The 17,402-nt window shown below is 38.5% G+C and overlaps 1 protein-coding gene across 2 annotated transcripts in view; it reads right to left on the reverse strand.

Moving 5' to 3' along the window:
* The window catches only part of LOC107663784 (tyrosine-protein kinase Fer-like), a 69,460-nt gene that overhangs the window by 36,430 nt on the left and 15,628 nt on the right, over positions 1–17,402 (reverse strand). The window contains exons 2-5 of one of the 2 annotated variants that reach the window (XM_016454114.1): positions 8,417–8,693; positions 8,031–8,204; positions 6,481–6,580; positions 2,272–2,455 (exon numbers count right to left, since the gene is read on the reverse strand). In XM_016454114.1, coding sequence (XP_016309600.1) covers positions 2,272–2,455; positions 6,481–6,580; positions 8,031–8,204; positions 8,417–8,626 — 668 coding nt within the window. In that variant the 5' untranslated portion in view covers positions 8,627–8,693. Of the gene's footprint in view, positions 1–2,271; positions 2,456–6,480; positions 6,581–8,030; positions 8,205–8,416; positions 8,697–17,402 lie in introns of both variants that reach the window. The other variant, XM_016454113.1, reaches the window with a different exon arrangement.

A 17,402-nucleotide genomic window follows, 5' to 3' on the forward strand; every position in this document is an offset into this window, starting at 1 on the left:
AAGAAATGTAAAGAATGTACAAACTGAAAACATTAAATACTTTGTGATCTATTTCCATTTGTTATTTTCAAAAGAGAAATACTGTCATGGATGTTTACAGAGCAGAGGTCACCTTTTTTTAATTCCAATGGGAAAGATGGACTTTTGTTTGTCTTTTTTATTATTATTTTTTGCTGTATTGTTGGTTACTGTGTTTCAAAAGCCAGCAATAAATAACACTTTAATATCTAAAGAGTGTTCATGTGATTTTATACATTAGTAATGTTGGGAAATGAATAAATGCATAATAATCGTCATAATCGTAAAACCGTGATTATTCCGCAGACAATAATCGTACCAACAAAATCTATAATCGTTGCAACCCTATCTTCGATATTGTCCTTCCTTCAAGAGCTGTTGGAAAAGGGTCGCACCCCCTCCACTCTTAAGGTCTATGTGGCGGCTATAGCAGCTTTTCATGCTCCTATAGACGGGATATCGGTCGGCAGGAACAACCTCGTTGTTCGATTTTTGAAAGGGTCTAGGAGGTTGAACCCCCCTCGCCCTTCTACGGTCCCTACATGGGATCTGTCTACGGTTCTGAGGGCGCTCAAAGGCCCCCCCTTTGAACCACTGCAATCCGCTGATATTCGACCCCTGTTGCTAAAGACCGCTCTGCTATTGGCTTTGGCATCGGTTAAGCAAGTTGGAGATTTACAGGTGCTCTCTGTGAGCCCCTCCTGCCTTGAATTCGGGCCTAACGACTCCAAGGTCGTCCTGAAGCCTAGGCATGGTTACGTACCTAAGGTGCTCTCTACTCCATTCAGAGCTCTGCTCTGTCCTGTCAGGGCATTTAAAATCTACATTGACCGCTCCGCCTCTTTTAGGCACCAAGGGGCTCCCGGTCACAAAGCAAAGACTATCCCATTGGATAGTTGACGCAATAGCTCTTGCATACTCCTCCTTGGGCCTTCAATGCCCCATCGGGGTCAGAGCACATTCCACGAGAGGCATGGCCTCATCCTGGGCATGGTCCAGTGGTGTGTCCATTGCAGAAATTTGTGCAGCGGCCGGCTGGGCCTCGCCGTCCACATTTGCCAGATTCTATAGTCTGGACATCCCGGGCTTACAGGCGCGGGTCCTTTCTGCATAGCAGGTCACTCTGTCGTATGACAACCAGTGCTTGGCATTTGCCTCCTTCATGTACGTTCTTGGCCCTCAGTGAGTTCCGAGGCTGTACTGAATTATTTCAGGACGATGATAGAAGGCTGGGCCGACCTCTCTGAGTTTAGCCCTACTGCCTTTTGCAGGGCTTCCCTCTAAAATGTCTGGGCTTAGCTTCCGGCACGCTCTCGGCCCTATCTAGTTCCGAGGCTGTGCGAAGCTCTAAGAACGATTATGTAAGGCCGGGCTCGACCTCTATGAGTTAGCCCATTTCTTTGCCTCCTCTTGACCCTGAAAAGAATCCGGGTCTCTGGCTATGGCCTGCTTCATTGTAGTTGATCTACAGGGCCCCCTTCTGGACGCCCTGGACAATTACTTATAAGTCGTTCATCTACCATTGCACTGTGTGATTGAATAGGTTCCCATAGCGTCTAGCGACGCAGTACGTAGTGAAGTATCGAAAAGGGAATGTACTCGGTTACTTACGTAACCTCGTTTCCCTGAGATACGGGAACGAGTACTGTGTAGCTAGCCGTGCTATGATGCTGCACGACTCTGTCGTCGCTTCAGTCGATATGAATCAGTGATCCTATGCCGAGCACCTGCTTATATAGCCAGATGCCCCGCCCATTTTGGCGGGCTCGGGCGCGCTGCTTCGCCATAGGCTCGCGCAGCTCTGCTGCGCCGTCATTGGTTCATTTCTGAAACAATGGCAGTGCAGATGCACTGCTGTGATTGAAAAAAAAGGCTTCAGTAAATCGGAGAAAAGGAGTTTCCCGTAGCGTCTAGCGACGCAGTACTCGTTCCCGTATCTCAGGGAACCGAGGTTACGTTAGTAACCGAGTACGTTTTACTTTTGAAGCTTCTGGTACTTAAGATTCCTTTGTTTTTGATGGACAGGTTGAAATGATTATCTGTGGTAACTGACATGTGGCATGTGCTCTAGACATCAAAATGTACACATACATTTAACCTTTCGGCAGAAGCTTTTATGGAAAGCAACTTACATTACATTCAACGCACACATTTTATCAGTTCATAGCATCGCTAGCACCATGCTCTACTGTTTGAGCTACAGGAATGCCTAATAGTGGGAAAAAGTCCAGAAGTGCAATCTGGTCCACTCACAGTGCATTGATCATCTCCTCCTGCATCTTCTGCAGGGAGTCCAGCAGCAGAGGCAGTTCAGTCTCATGATAGTGCTCCTGATGTAGCTGTGCACTTTTCACCGCTAGCACATACTGGTTGTGCAGGTTATGTAGCTTCATGGTAGCTTTGTCGTAACGCTCTCGGGCTTTCTCAGTCTCTTTGCCTGCAGGGGAGAGAGAAGTGGTTGAGCCGGTGAGATGAAAGGCAAGTAGTAGTCCTCTGAACATCTGCTTGTGTTGTGCAAGCCTTTGAGAAATGCAGCTTTGTTATACGAGTAGCTGTAAACCGTGGTTAACCGATACAGTTTTTTTATGCTCAACACCAGTTTGAACCCCTGAACCAGAGGGAGCACTAGGACATAGCAAACTTCCGATGACTAAAAAAATTATTTAAAATAAGACAAAAAAAAGCATTAAAGGGGTCATATGATGCTATTTTAAAGATCATTATTTTGTGTATTTGGTGTAACAGAATATGTTGACATGCTTTAATGTTCAAAAAACACATTATTTTTCAAATACTGTACATTATTGTAGGTCCTCTATGCCCCGCCTCTCTCAAACACGTCGTTTTCAACAAAGCCCCCTCCTTTGACAAGCGCAGTCTGCTCTGATTGGCCAGCTGACCCCATGCATTGTGATTGGCCGAACACCACAAGCACGCTTCGGAAATGTTTTCAAAGTAAATATCAAGACAGTTAATAATGTCGTTAGTTTTAACAGACACAGGGATGATGCAGTACACAAGCCGCGGTTAAGACAGCTGATTCAGAAGTGCCAGACTGTCATAGCAAAGTCGGATTTTTTTTTTTTTTAAATAGTATTTGTGCACAGCCAGCCTTGTACTCTTCTAGGTTCAAAAAACTGCACCAAGAGCTTGTAACACTCCAAAGAGAAAGGAAAACTTGAAATCGCATCATATGACCCTTTTAAAATAAGCTAAAACCAAAATCAAGATGTAAACTGACATTATATTTCTTATTTAATTTTTTTCCCTCAACAACTGTCAGTTTTATTTAGGAACCAGGTTTCCTACTGTCTTGGAAAACCTAGAGATATGAGGGAGATTTCTGGAGCTGGAAAAAAAGCCATAAAAATAAGTAAAATCCTAAAAAGTTATGCCAAGCTCTAAAATATTTTATTGGTAAAAAAAAAAAAAATCATGAATTGGTGTAAAAGTGTAAAACCTGAGTTACATTCAGTTATTGAATCTTCTGGAATTTATCTGAATGATTTATAATTATTTTATTGAATTATTTTAATATATTGCCTGGAGTCAAAAAGGTAGAGAATCACTGATCAGGACAGTACTCAGTAAAAAAGGACACAAAATGAAGCATTACTTTTTTCGGTTGCAGAACTGCTCAATACAGATGGCTGATGAAAGGGATAGTTCACCCAAAAACTGCACAACACAAAAGACAGGGTTCCAAAAAAAAAAATCGAGTAAGGAGCCATTGGCTCCTATAAGAAAAAATTTTAGGCGCCAAATTATTTTTTTAGGTGCCACAGAATAAACGTTTTATTTATTTTATTATAATTTTTTAACATTTCAATCATACTTTCATGTGTTTATGTCTCATCTTTTCTTGAATTTATCAGCATTTTAATCGATCTTGTTGATGACCTGGGAACTAAGGTTCAAGGTTAAGGTTAAAGTGGGAACTAAACGTCTTTTCCAACTTGAAATATATAGTCACAAAGAATTGTTCATGACACAGAATTTGTACAAATATCATGGACCATAACAAGCATCACTTGGACACTGAGTGTAGTTTGGGCTCCTCCTCAGTGCATCCAATAATGCCCGGTTCAGACTACACGATTTTAGCCCAATTTTGCCACGATTTGCTTGACGTAGGGTGTCGTGGGGATTCGTAAACGACAATGGGCGTTGGGACGCAAGATTCCATTGTTTCAGTACGTGTAGTGTGTCATAGTGGACGACAACCGATTCCGCGTCTGCGATGCTTCACGACAGAAAGACTAGCATATTAAATTTTTTTCCCGGCGTCCACGACGAGTTCTGTCACATTGGTGACGTTGACCAATAGCAGCACAGAAGCTCTTTCATACACAGATTTCAAACATGGCAAAACGAAAGAGAGATGATGGTGCTGCTAGGTGGAATTATGAGATGGAGGAAAGGTTAGTGGAGCTGTGGCAACAGTACTCCTGCCTGTATGATGTGTCATCGAGGGACTACCATGACAGAACAAAGAAAGAAAAATGCTGGCAAACTATAGCGGAAGCGCTTCAGCAATGTTTACGCTCTTGTTTTCGGAAGTCAGTCACTAGTTTCGCCTTCTCGATGACATCACGCGCGTCGTTAAAGATGGCACGCGATGAATGGTCGGGAAGCAACGATTTTAGGAGATTTTAGGAGTCAAAATCGTGAAATTTGACACAGTGACTATCGTGACCGACAAAAATATTGTGTAGTCTGAACCCGGCATAAGTGTTGTCATATGTCTTTCACACATTCAGTCTGTTTTTCTTCATTAGTAAAATGCAATTTTGTAGGAGGAGTTGAATCATGTAGACAACAGGTTAAGTAAAAATATTAACATCCAATAGCGCATAAATATAGCAAAATGCTCTTCTTTATAATTATTTTTCTAGCTGACTGATGAGCTTATGGACACCGAATGGTTATTCTGAGGTAAATGTATTATTATGTTGCAATGTTTACAAGCTTTTCACGTTTTTCGCAGTTTGAAACACTGAATGAGCTTTTACATGAGACATTTCAGTAAGTTGTACTGTAGGCTTTATTATAAAATAGGCTACGTTTTGATGTTAATTCATCTTCATTATGTACTACAGTAAGATCTTAGTCTATATAAGAAGCCATATTAGTAATGATTATAAACGAGAATTGTTAACGATATTGCCAATAGCCACACAGCGGACAGCTTTACCTGTTGTAGTTTGTTCAAAGCACAACTGAGCTGTGTTTATCAGGTGTGCTGCAGAGATGAGGACTGTTTGAAACTCTTTTTTTCCACTAAAACTTTGATGCGCATCGTCTCAGTTTAATACGTGAACATAGCAAATGATGCGATCGCAAAACAATCAGGAAGAAAGGCATTACATGCAAATTTTTAAGTCATAACATGTAAATATATATAGTCGCCAGTGGCGACATCAGCAAATTCACTCTCAAATTAATATTTTTGGTCGCAGATGCGACCGTTTTAGTCACAGTCTGGAGCCCTGAAAGATTATATTTTGTAGAATGTTTCCAATGCGTTTGTCCATACAATGAAAGCTAATGTGGTCCACAACAACACTGAATCCCACTGACTTTCATTTTCCAAAAAATAAATAAATAAATAAAAGCACTGAGACCTTCTTAAAAATATCTTCTTTTGTGTTCTGCAGAAGAAAGTCATACAGGTTTTGACCGACATGAAGAAGGTGAGTAAATGGCGACCAAAATTAAACAGACAATCCAATCCTACAGTGCAAATTACAGTAACGGTTCTCTGTTTGAACCCAATAAATCACTCATGGTTCACTAAGGGAGTCATTTGTGAATTCAGTAATGGCTTTGAGTGATTCACTGACTACGCGAGTCTGAGAGCCTGTCCCAATACCAACACTTGCGGTTTTTGCACTTGAGCACATTTGAGCCCAAATGTTTAAGTGGATATGAGGACCACAAGAGTGTGTAGAATTTTGATTACCCGATGGAACTCATTTACAGCACACTGGTGTCAAATTGCAAGTAAAGTTCTTACAGAAGCTTTATTAATAGATTTTAACTTTCAATACTTTGCAAATTATACTTTTAAAGGTTTGATTGTCCCTATGTAACCGTTAACACAAATGAGTAATTGTTATGTTACTAACTGAGTGAGTTCCAGAATGTGATGAATGATTGGATGCATTTAGTTTCAAATACTGCTCCGATCAGTATTAAGTCTGCGTTAAGGACACTGAGCTTTGCCATTTATCAGAACTTGGACAGTCTTGCACAATTACTTTGTGTCACGTGCTGCATGTGCTCTCAAGTGGCCAGAGCCAAATGAGGGTACTGGCATAGACCCTGATTTAAACTTCTAAGCCTTAAACATTTTCATCTATTTGACTCTTCAAAAATAATTTGTTCATAACAGTCAGTTTGTTTTAAATCAGGCATCATAACAATTTGAAAGAATGAACGGAGAACGAATAAACAGCTCACCTTTTAGAACAGCTTCCTTGTATTTGTCTCTTGCTAACACAGCATCCTTAGTTAACTGCCTGTAGGTGCATTTCAACTTCTCAAGATCGCATTTGGTTACCTGTGAGGGACAGAAGCCAAGTCAAAACTGATCCATCACACTGGTCCTGTTTACATCTAATCATGGCCGTAGCCAGCTATAAGGTCACAGAGGTCCGGACCTGTGTAAATTTTTCATGCTCAAAAAATAACATTTGTTCTCTGAATGACTAATTTGCTGTTTAAAACTCCTCTATGAGTGAGAGTGGTTGCCAGATCCACTTATTATAAGCGTCTTTGGACTTGTCTTTTCCACTTAATTTGACACTTTAGAAAGTTCATAAAACTGGGAAGTTGCAGTTTACGGTTAGTGATATCTTATTTACAAAATATTTGAACTAATTTCAGTTTTTTTTTTTTTTTTCCCAGTTTTTAATCTGGCAACACTGCATCGCCCAAACTGACAGTAATCAAAAAGGCCCACGGACAGGTTATTGCTGACAGGATACCACATTCAGTAAGGAAAACGCAAAAAAACATCATGATATTATCTGTCATAAACGTTATCAACACTATCAAAAACAGCAGCATTTAACACTAGTACACAGATCTGTAAAACAAGTTACAGAATGAAATGAAATACGCAAACACTAGCCATGAAGAAGTCTATGCCATTTCATTCAGTATTGTAGTTAAATTTTCACAAAGTCATGCTAAAAACAACCATAAGTGCACTAGACAAAGTTATCATCTATACAGCAATCGTTACTAATGAAAACTATAACAGTAATATGTATTTTTGCATGAATAATAAACAACTGATAAAATTATCCACCCCTAACATACAGCAACAAATTTTGATGCAATAAATATGGTATAATGTAACAATGTTCATCCATCCAAAACAGAGAAAACATCTTTCACAAAGATCTACATGTCTGTCTCTTTTAAAGTGTTTAGTGTATATAATGAGTTGTATTTGTAGGGGTAATTATAGCACAATTCTTAACCCCACCCCAGACCTCATTTTCAATTTTCAAACCCTGGTTACGGCCATGCACCTAATATTAAGATGCATTTTCAGTGATCCAATCACAAGTAGTCAGCCGAGACGAATTACCATTTACACCATGTCTTATCGTGAGTTTTAAATGTGACCACATGTGTTCGGATTTCGTCACAGTCTACATCACTTTCACGAGAGCATTGAGTGCAACGCACGAATACGTATGATGTCAGTATGCTGCTCACGAGTGAGCGGGAAAGGAAGTGAATGGAAAAGACACAAATTATAATGGCGATTTCAATTGTAATCTGTGTGTACAACATAGCGAATTTGTAATCGATTGTTTATTGATTCATAATGTCTTGTGGTTGTTCGAATACCTCTGGAGTGGTCAAAATTGGACAAGCTCAAAATGATACACCTGTATTTAATGTCGTTCACTTGTGATCGGATTAATGAAAACACATCTTTAATACCAAGTGTAGACAGGGCCACTGATGTTCTCTGAATCTATATAAAGGCTCACCTTGTGCATCTCAGACTCGATCTGCTGTTGGAGGCTTTGGTAACTCTTCTTCACCTGCTGCTTGTCTTTGATCATCATTGTGAGGCGGTGGAGAGGCCCTGAGTTGAGCTCCTCAGCGTGACACTTCATGATCTTGCTCAACTGCTCTGTCTGCTGTACCATGTGAGTCCACGACTGATAATAAAAACCACATACCAACATACACAGAGATAGAATAAGAAATGTGGGTAAGGGAGTGTGAGAAACAAACAAAGAGATAAACAGAGATTGAAAAGGCGAGACAAAAACAGACAGAGCAGGTTACTCAGAGTGACTAGTTCTGAGTATCTAAAAATCATAAGCATCAGCTCCACCCGTCAACCCATAATGCAGCTGAGGGCCGTTACCTTGGAGACAGTACTGACATAGTGGATCTGAGAGGAGTTGTCATGCTTGTCCACCTGCTGGCTGATGTTGAGCAGGAGCGATGCATATTCCTTATCGCTCTTCACCCGCAGGGTCATGAAGCGCTTCACCGTCTCCAGCAGCTTCAGCTCCCAGTCCTGCAGCTTCATCAGACCCTCGTGGGAGTTGCGCAGGTCCTGGCCGAACCCCATCTTGCTCGCAAGGCACGCGGTCTCTCTCTCGCTCAATGGGGTGTCACTCAGGTCTGCATTGTTGCTGCTGCTGAGAGACATTATGGGTAGAAATAAAGACTGGTTAGTTGAAATGCATGAACATATGTGCCAAGTTGTATTTTTTGATTGATTTCGTATGGTTTTAACAAACTTTTCCATTAAAAGCTGAAATGTAATGACTCTAAAATGTCATATGGCATGTAACCATGACACAAAAAATAATAGTATATTTTTCTTACATGATGATAACATGTATGTACATATCTGAACTTAAATGTATCATTTAAATTTTTCACAATCACCATAAATGTTTAATTAATCAATATCATTAAGTTTTTGGAGAGTCACACCACATGACACTATACAACCTGAACTAACTTTGTGCTGTCATAAAAAAAAGTCAAATTATCTGATATTTAAGAGACTAATTGACATTCTGCAGGGGTCATCTCTCTATGACATCATGTCCTGTTTTTATTCTGCATGTGGGTCACACCCATTGATCTATAATAGAGAACTGGATTGCTCATTATATCATAAAAGTGAAGCCACCGTGCCGCCATATTGGTATTCCCTAGTATCCCCATTCATTCTATTGAATTAATAGGAAATTGTACGATTTTAACGAGAAAACATCACCTAACAACAAGTAATCGTTTTTATATCTGAAGTCTCACTGTACATTCTTACAATGCAAATGTCCTAAACATGCAAGCAGTTATTTGTTTAATGTCGGGAATTTCCCCTATGTATTAAAAAGGTAGGTTCATATTCATTACACTAGCAAACTTCAGGGGCAAGTTCAAGCTCAAACCGGTGTGCACCGTTTTGCTATGGTTTCCGGTTTGAACGACATGTTTCCTGGAAACGGTGTGCAACGGGGTTTGAGATGCGTTTTCTCTTGTTTGGTGGGTGTGTCAAAAATGTCAGCCCAATCAGCAGCAACATGTATATAAACCACGCGGTATTAAAGAGACAGCTCGCACAATGTAATTAACATCCAAATAAATTCACAAGAGCAAGTATATTGTTTGCACATGTTTATTTACATTAAAGGCAAAATAACTGAAATAATAAGAGCACAAGTATAGATCTGGAACTTCTTTAAGTCTGTCTAAATATTTAGTAATTGCAATGTCTTCTGGTCCATATCCTTAGGAAGGTGTGCTAAATACTGATTAATGTAACACAAAAATACTATACATATTTATATATTTTGCTATTGTATTATGGAGGGACACTTTCATAAACTTTTCTATACCCCTCTGATTATATAATGGTAAATATTACAATATCATAGCACAACAACAGTGATCAGCAATAATGATAAGCCTAATACTCGCAATAAAAATAATAAGGTCATATAGATCATAACACAGTCTCGGAGGTAAGAAGTGGATTATCCTTCACCTGAAATGTTTGTCTTTTCATCCCGAAATGCGAGGCAAATGTTGGATCACAATAATTAGGAACCACAGTTTCCACAAATCCCTTTTATTCTGTTCTCTTTACTGATGTTCTCTTTTATTCTAGAGGGCAAGGGCAATGACTGTACCATCGAGCGTATTTTGCAGTATTAAACACGTATTTATACCGATTTCATCAGGCTCCAAAAATTCTTCAAAAAGAACACAAAGAATGGCCTTCTCAGCTGCCATAGTTGCAACTCTTGCGTCATCAGAACAGGGTGTTCAACGCACCACCGTTTCCGTTTAAAAAACGTTTTGCACCGTTTTTGTCAGGGCTGAACGCAGCCCTGATAAACATGATAAACACCGGACGGACGAAATCCTCAACATATGTATTTCAAATGACAAAGTGCTCATGAAATCTGAATAAAGATTTATGCTTTGTATGTACAGTTATTTCACTGTTTATGTAATTTTGTTATAATGTTTTATTTTGTTTTATTATTTGACTGCAAATGTTTCAAAAATGATTTTGTTAACAGTATTCATTTTGAATCAGGTAGTGATTTAAACGTTGGTTAAATTAATGATTAATTCAACATATAATGCTAGTAAAACGCCAGAGAATTTGCGCGATCTTGAAGAGTCTGAAATAGATGTTGCTCAATCAGGACATTAAAAATATAGGCTACACATCGTAACTTATTCAGAGAAATAACGCTGACTACATACGGTACAGACTTAAAGACATGAAGCTTTATTTCCAAGATGATGCATGGTAGGCCTAAGCTTTGAATTTCAACAGAGCAATATGCTACAGTAACAGAGGCTTGTATTATATTATTCATTGTATATTCAAATCAGTTTCTGATACTAATACAAGATATATATTCATGTTTAATATTTCTTGCATAATTACGCACATTCCTAATGGTTAGAGAGTCGGACTCGTAACCCAAAGGTTGCGGGTTCGAGTCTCGTACCGGCAGGGATTGTAGGTGGGGGGAGTGAATGTACAGCACTCTCTCCCACCTTCAATACCACTACTGAGGTGCCCTTGAGCAAGGCACCGAACTATGGGATGATATTAGACTCAAAATGATTAATAGATGCACGCACAATTATCCATGCACTGCATACATTTTATGCATGTATCTTACTAACCACAAACAAATGCCTTTCAAGTTGAGTTCTTAAGACACAGAATAGCTTATATTAATTTTGCCAAGCAAGAACTTCATGATGGTACCTTGTTTTTTTTTCTTTCTTTCTGTAATTCAACAGCACGTTGTCAGTTATTCCTTCTTTGTAGGCTATTATTATTATCATTATTATTATTATGCAAAGATGAAGTTGACCATGCTGATTAGCCATCTCCGCACTGCAGTACGAGAGAAATGCACCTTTCATATAGGCCTACAGAATTGCATACTCTGCAGCCTTTTCATTATCAGAATAAAATACAGTCAGCCAAACATATAGATAGATACACTATAGAATCTAGATACACTGGTTAATTAAAACAGCCCGTAGAACAATCCGTGCTGTTCAGCCTGAGCTCAGGCCAAGCACATAGCCTATTTGCTCATGTGAAGAGGACGATTTTTCATGTGAAGAAGACCATGATATATATATTTATTTTTTTGGAAAGCGAGTTAAGTACAAAGCCTGGTTTACATAGGCCTAATAAATAATAGTCTGTTGCATTCAAATTCAAATAGCCAACATTGTGAATATGGAAACATTTGGATTCGTGCCAAATGAGAGAGTAAGAAAGAGGATTATAGGGCCAAACAATTAAAATAAAATAAAAACATCTCCAGAATAAAGTCATTAGCCTATAATGCGAGATTAAACTCATTAAATATCCAGAAAAATGTAGAAATAAAATATTGAGAATAAAAATAATTAAATTTCAAGAATAAAGTCGTTCATCAGTCAACTTCATCTTTGCAGCCGACACTGACTCAGAAAACAGTTTAGTAATAAGTAGCCTAAATAAAATATGTTCTAGCTATTTATGCGATCCGCTTGAGCACGGAATAGGCTATAGCCTATAAAACCCTCGTTTAGCATAGTTTAGTAAGATACATGCATAAAATATATGCAGTGCATGGATAATTGTGCGTGCATCTATTAATCATTTAGAGTCTAATAACATCCCATACCGAACCCCCAACTGCTCCCCGGGCGCCGCAGCATAAATGGCTCCCCACTGCTACGGGTGTGTGTTCACGGTGTGTGTGTGTGTTCACTGCTGTGTGTGTGCACTTTGGATGGGTTAAATGCAGAGCACTAATTCCAAGTATGGGTCACCATACTTGGCCACATGTCACGTCACTTTCACTTTCACATAAAGAAATATATTTTGTGTTGGCTCAGTTACCTGTGTCGTCAGTGTGCAGCAGACACACCCACCTAAACGATTTCAATATATTGCTTATCCTACCCGAAAAGACCATAAACATTGCAGATAACATCTGAAGTAAAAATACATTTACATACACGTATCATCAAAACGAATCCTGTGTGACTGATACGCTTCAAATCGGGTGATTTTAAGTCAGTGTTTTAGCTGTCAGTCAATGCTGCCCTCTGTCGGTAGGGAATAGTAAGATGGCGGCTCGAACACTTACCCGAATGGCAGTTTAGAACGCAATGAGCAATCCAGTCATTATATAGATCAGTGGTCACACCACATGACTTTGATGACAGATTGGTTTTTTTTCTAAATAAATAGATTTAATATAATAAATACATAAATAACATTTCTTAAAATACTTTTGTCTTAATAATAAAAATATAAATATAACAAATTATAATAATGCCAAAATAAAAAATAAAAATTTTTCTAAAAAAATAAATTGTCTAAATAGGCCTATACAAATGATTATGTCAAGCAACTTCAGGTTTTCTTTTATATAAAGGCTTTTTTCTTCATTATCTTCATTATGTATGACACTGTATGAATGAATATATATAAATGCAGGTATACTGCAACAACTCCATAATATAATGCTTAACAAGTAGCCTTTAATTTGCTTGCTTGATTTTAGTAAATAATAATAATAATAATAATAATAATTAGTGTTCATTTCGTTAACGAAAACTATGACGGTTTTTTGCCCTGACGAAAACGAGATGATGACGAGATGATAATAAGGTCATTAAACGATAACTGAGACTAAATGAACATGCAATATCATTGACGAAAAAAGATGACCAAAACCTTTTTATTTTTGTTGAAAAAAGTGGTGCCAAAACATTTCAGACTGCTGTACAAGACTCTTATTATGCAAGCGTTCATGTTTGCGGTTGCCAGATATCAAGACCTCAAATCCCCCAATCAGAGCTTTTCTGTTAAACGGATACGTACTCTGCGTCTGCCCGGCTTTTTGCTTTATCCAATCTGGCAACCATTCTCACACGCTCTCTCTGGAGAGGCGCCATCTGAAAACACCGACATACAGTACTGTACAAGTAAACTGGAGTTCAGCGATCTCCATTTGAGGTATTCTGCTTAAATGAAAGTGTCATTCAGCCAGTCTGTGTTCCGTCTTGGATCTCGACTGTATTGTTTGCGATAGTGGTTGCGGATTGTAACGTTGCTTATGCAACCTCTGTGCAGCAATAAGTCTTTTTGCTGTTGTTTTAAAAGAGAAACATTAATGCAATTTGGAATTATTGGAATTACTATTAGGAATTTCTCTGTTATAATATTTGAGACTAGGTTTTTGTTACGCCAGTTGTCATAACGTAGACAGGGCGAGTGTATATCTGAAGTCTTTGGTGTTTATTTAGCCTCTAATTGATACCCTGTTATAAATCTGTACACTAACGTTAGATGAGGTGAAATAAACCATGCATATGAGTCGATTTTCTATTGATTTGTGCTTATTGGTTAAAAAGCAACTTCTGATGAAATGTAAAAATACATTTCCCAAATGACAACAATCATTGCAATTAAAATTTAGCAAAATAATATATTTTTTCATAATTTTAACCATTATACAATAAGACGAAAATATGACGAAATGTGTAAGCTTCCACTGACTAAAACTAGACTAAAATTCTCAGACATTTCGTCTACTAAAACTTGACTGAAACTAAAACAGGACAAGTTGACTAAATATGATAACTAAAAGTTACGTACATTTGACACAGGACTAAAACTAAGACTAAATTAAATATAGCTGACAAAATGAACACTAATGAGAATACATAAAGGCACATTTCAAAACACTCAAGGACACTGTACAGTTGAGTGTTAGTCATAAAAATCAGGACAACAACACAACAAAACAACAGCTGTTTAACATTAGATAATTTAAAATTGATCAGAGAAAGCTAATCTAAATAATTAAGTTTTAAGACAGGATTTAAAAGTAGTCAGACAATCACTTTCTCATATAGATTGTGGAAGAGAATTCCAGAGATGAGGAGCAGCACAGCTAAATGCCCTGGACCCCATAGTGACTAAATGAACAGAGGGTACAACAAGGGAAACAGATCTAAGAGTATGCTTCAGGGTGTAGATATGACGCAAATCGGAGCGATATGAGGGTGCAAGATTGTGAAGAGCTTTAAAAGTGAGAAGCAGAATCTTGTACTCTACTCGATATTAAACAGGAAGCCAGTGTAAATGATAGAGAACAGGAGAGATGCTCACTGGAGGAGGTTCTAGTATGGGCAGCTGAGTTCTGGACCAACTGAAGTTTATGAAGGTAACCCAAACAGAAGAGAGTTACAATAATCTGCTGTGGAGTTGGATGTGAGGAATGGACGAAGACAGCTGATGTTCCGTGAAAATATGCAGTCCGAGAAATATTGTTCACATGCTTTTCAAAAGACTGGACAACACCCAGACTCTTAACCTGAGAAGATGAAGAGATTACAGAATTATCAATGGAGAGTGAAAAGCTACTGAATTTTGACAAACTGGATTTAGTGCCAACAAGAAGAACCTTGTTTTATCAATTTTCAGCTTGAGAAAGTTGTGTAAAAACCAGGATTTAATCTCTTCTAAACAATCCAAGAGAAAGGAAGAAAGAAGAGTTCAATTTGGCTTGGAGGACAAATAGAGCTGGGTGTCGCCCTCGGCTCATAGCAATGAAAACTAATGCCATATTTCCTAAAAATATAACCAATAGGTAATAAGTAAATGATAACGGAGGGCCCAAAACAGAGCCTTGAGGAACAACAGTGGTAACAGATGAAGAGTATGATCTGAAATTTTTAAGCTGGACAAATTTAGTGCACAAAGAGAGATAAGATCTGAACCAGGTGATAGGGACACCAGTGATATATATAGAGAGTAATCTATCTAAAGGAACTTGATGGGAAATAGTATCAAAGGCCGCACTTAGGATAAGTATAGTTAAGAGTCCAGAATCAGCTGCCATAAGCAGATCATTAACAACTTTTACCATGGCAGTCTCTGTACTATGCAATGGGCGGAAACCGGACTGGAATTTTTCAAGCAGGCTATTTTTTAAAAGGGTCATATGACGTTGCTAAAAAAACATTATTTTGTGTATTTGGTGTACTAGGGCTGGGTGATATGACGATATATATCGGATGGATGAAATTAAAAGTCTATCGTTTCATATTATGCTCTATCGTTTATTTCGTGGTGACGCAAAATACATTGTTTACGGCAATACTTTTTCATAATTTGAATGACGGCAGTCTTACATGCATTACACAGGGATGCAGGCAGAAATGTGAATAACAGCATGCGTGCTTACTTAGTTGCTGACCACGCGGTCACGAAAATTTCATGTTTGCACGCGTTTTTAAGCACTGCAGTTTAAAACAACTGATTTTAGGCTGTTGAAACACAAACAACAGCTATATGCACGTGCTGTCTCTGTTTCTATGTGAGAGGAGTGCGTAAGCCGCGCATCAGCTGCTAATAGAGCTTGTGAGCATTTTTGCCGCTTTATTGGCTTTGAACGATTGCATAAACACTCATATGCGTCCAAATGTCTGGCTTTGCAAGTATCCTCATAAACAGTCATTTAGGTCTCAAGTAGGATTGGGTATCGTTTGGGTTTTTTCCGATACCGGTGCCAAATCTATACTTTTGAAAAATGGTACCGGTGCCTAAACGGTGCCTGAACCGATACTTAAAAAAAAAAAAATACCCCAAATAGGATGGATTGGCCATTATTGAGCGCTATAAACACATTTAATGTCGGTTTCATTCATACTGGACGCAAGAGGGCGCCCTCGCACAGAAACGCCACGTGCATCACAGAAGGAATAGAACTCAGGAAATCCCTAATATGGACAAAGGCATTGCTATCGCTGTAACTGAGTAAACAGAAGATATAAACGTTTTGAATGATAAAACAAAGACAATAAACACTCGACTGCGACAATGTATAGTTTATCCGTGTTATTCAATTCATAATTAAGTATATTTATAATCCATTGCTAATAGACATAGCCTTTTTACCATATGCTTTTAACAGTATAGAACATATTTTCTGCCTCATTCTGTGACAAGAAGCCACATCAGATCACAAAAGGAAGCAGTTGTGGAGTAAAAATGTTACAGTGTTCTCTTTTGTTGGACAACATGTTTAAAAACGCTTCTCATTGCAAGTCATTACAAGGGAAGTTTAGCTTCAGGCATTTTAATTTAAGAATGTTTAGCTTAGTTAACGGAAGGCTACCTGCTGCCATCAGAGCAAGTGTAATTACTGCATTCACACGCTCCTCGGATGCTCTCATTTCCCGAGTTGTGCTTTTAAGTCAGAAAGTGAAAATAACATGGACACTTGCATTACTACAAAGATGTGTTGGATTTATATTATTAGAGCTTTCTGACTTCGTGAATTTTCTCAGTCGTGAAATTTATTTTTACGTGCGGTGCCGGTGATCCTTACGTGCGTTTCGGAGAACCAGAGAACAAATATTTCAATCGATCGCTCAAGCATTTAAGTGGCACCGAAATGAGGCACCGAAATCTGCGTTCTGATTCGGTCCTAGTACATACCGGTTACATGGGTAGATAGTTTCGGTACCCAACCCTAGTCTTAAGGGAATGTAAACAGTTGCGAGAGAAAGTGCATGTGTAACAGTATATTGGATCCGGACATCGGTCTTAAAGGGAAAGCTATCCAATATTCATCCTGTCTGCCATTCATGTTAATCAAACAACAGTGAGAGAAAATCTCTCACTGTTCTTGACTAAATCACTTTTGTAACTAGAATAAGAAGAAAATAAATAATGCTAATGCTAATAATTATGTCTAATATATTTATATATATATTAGGGCTGCACGATAAATCGCATGCGATATTAGATCGCGATTCGACAGAAGCTGCGATTGTCATGC

The sequence above is a fragment of the Sinocyclocheilus anshuiensis genome, unplaced genomic scaffold (assembly GCF_001515605.1).
Source record: "Sinocyclocheilus anshuiensis isolate Anshui unplaced genomic scaffold, SAMN03320099.WGS_v1.1 scaffold123, whole genome shotgun sequence".
NCBI classification, from domain to species: Eukaryota; Metazoa; Chordata; class Actinopteri; order Cypriniformes; family Cyprinidae; genus Sinocyclocheilus; species Sinocyclocheilus anshuiensis.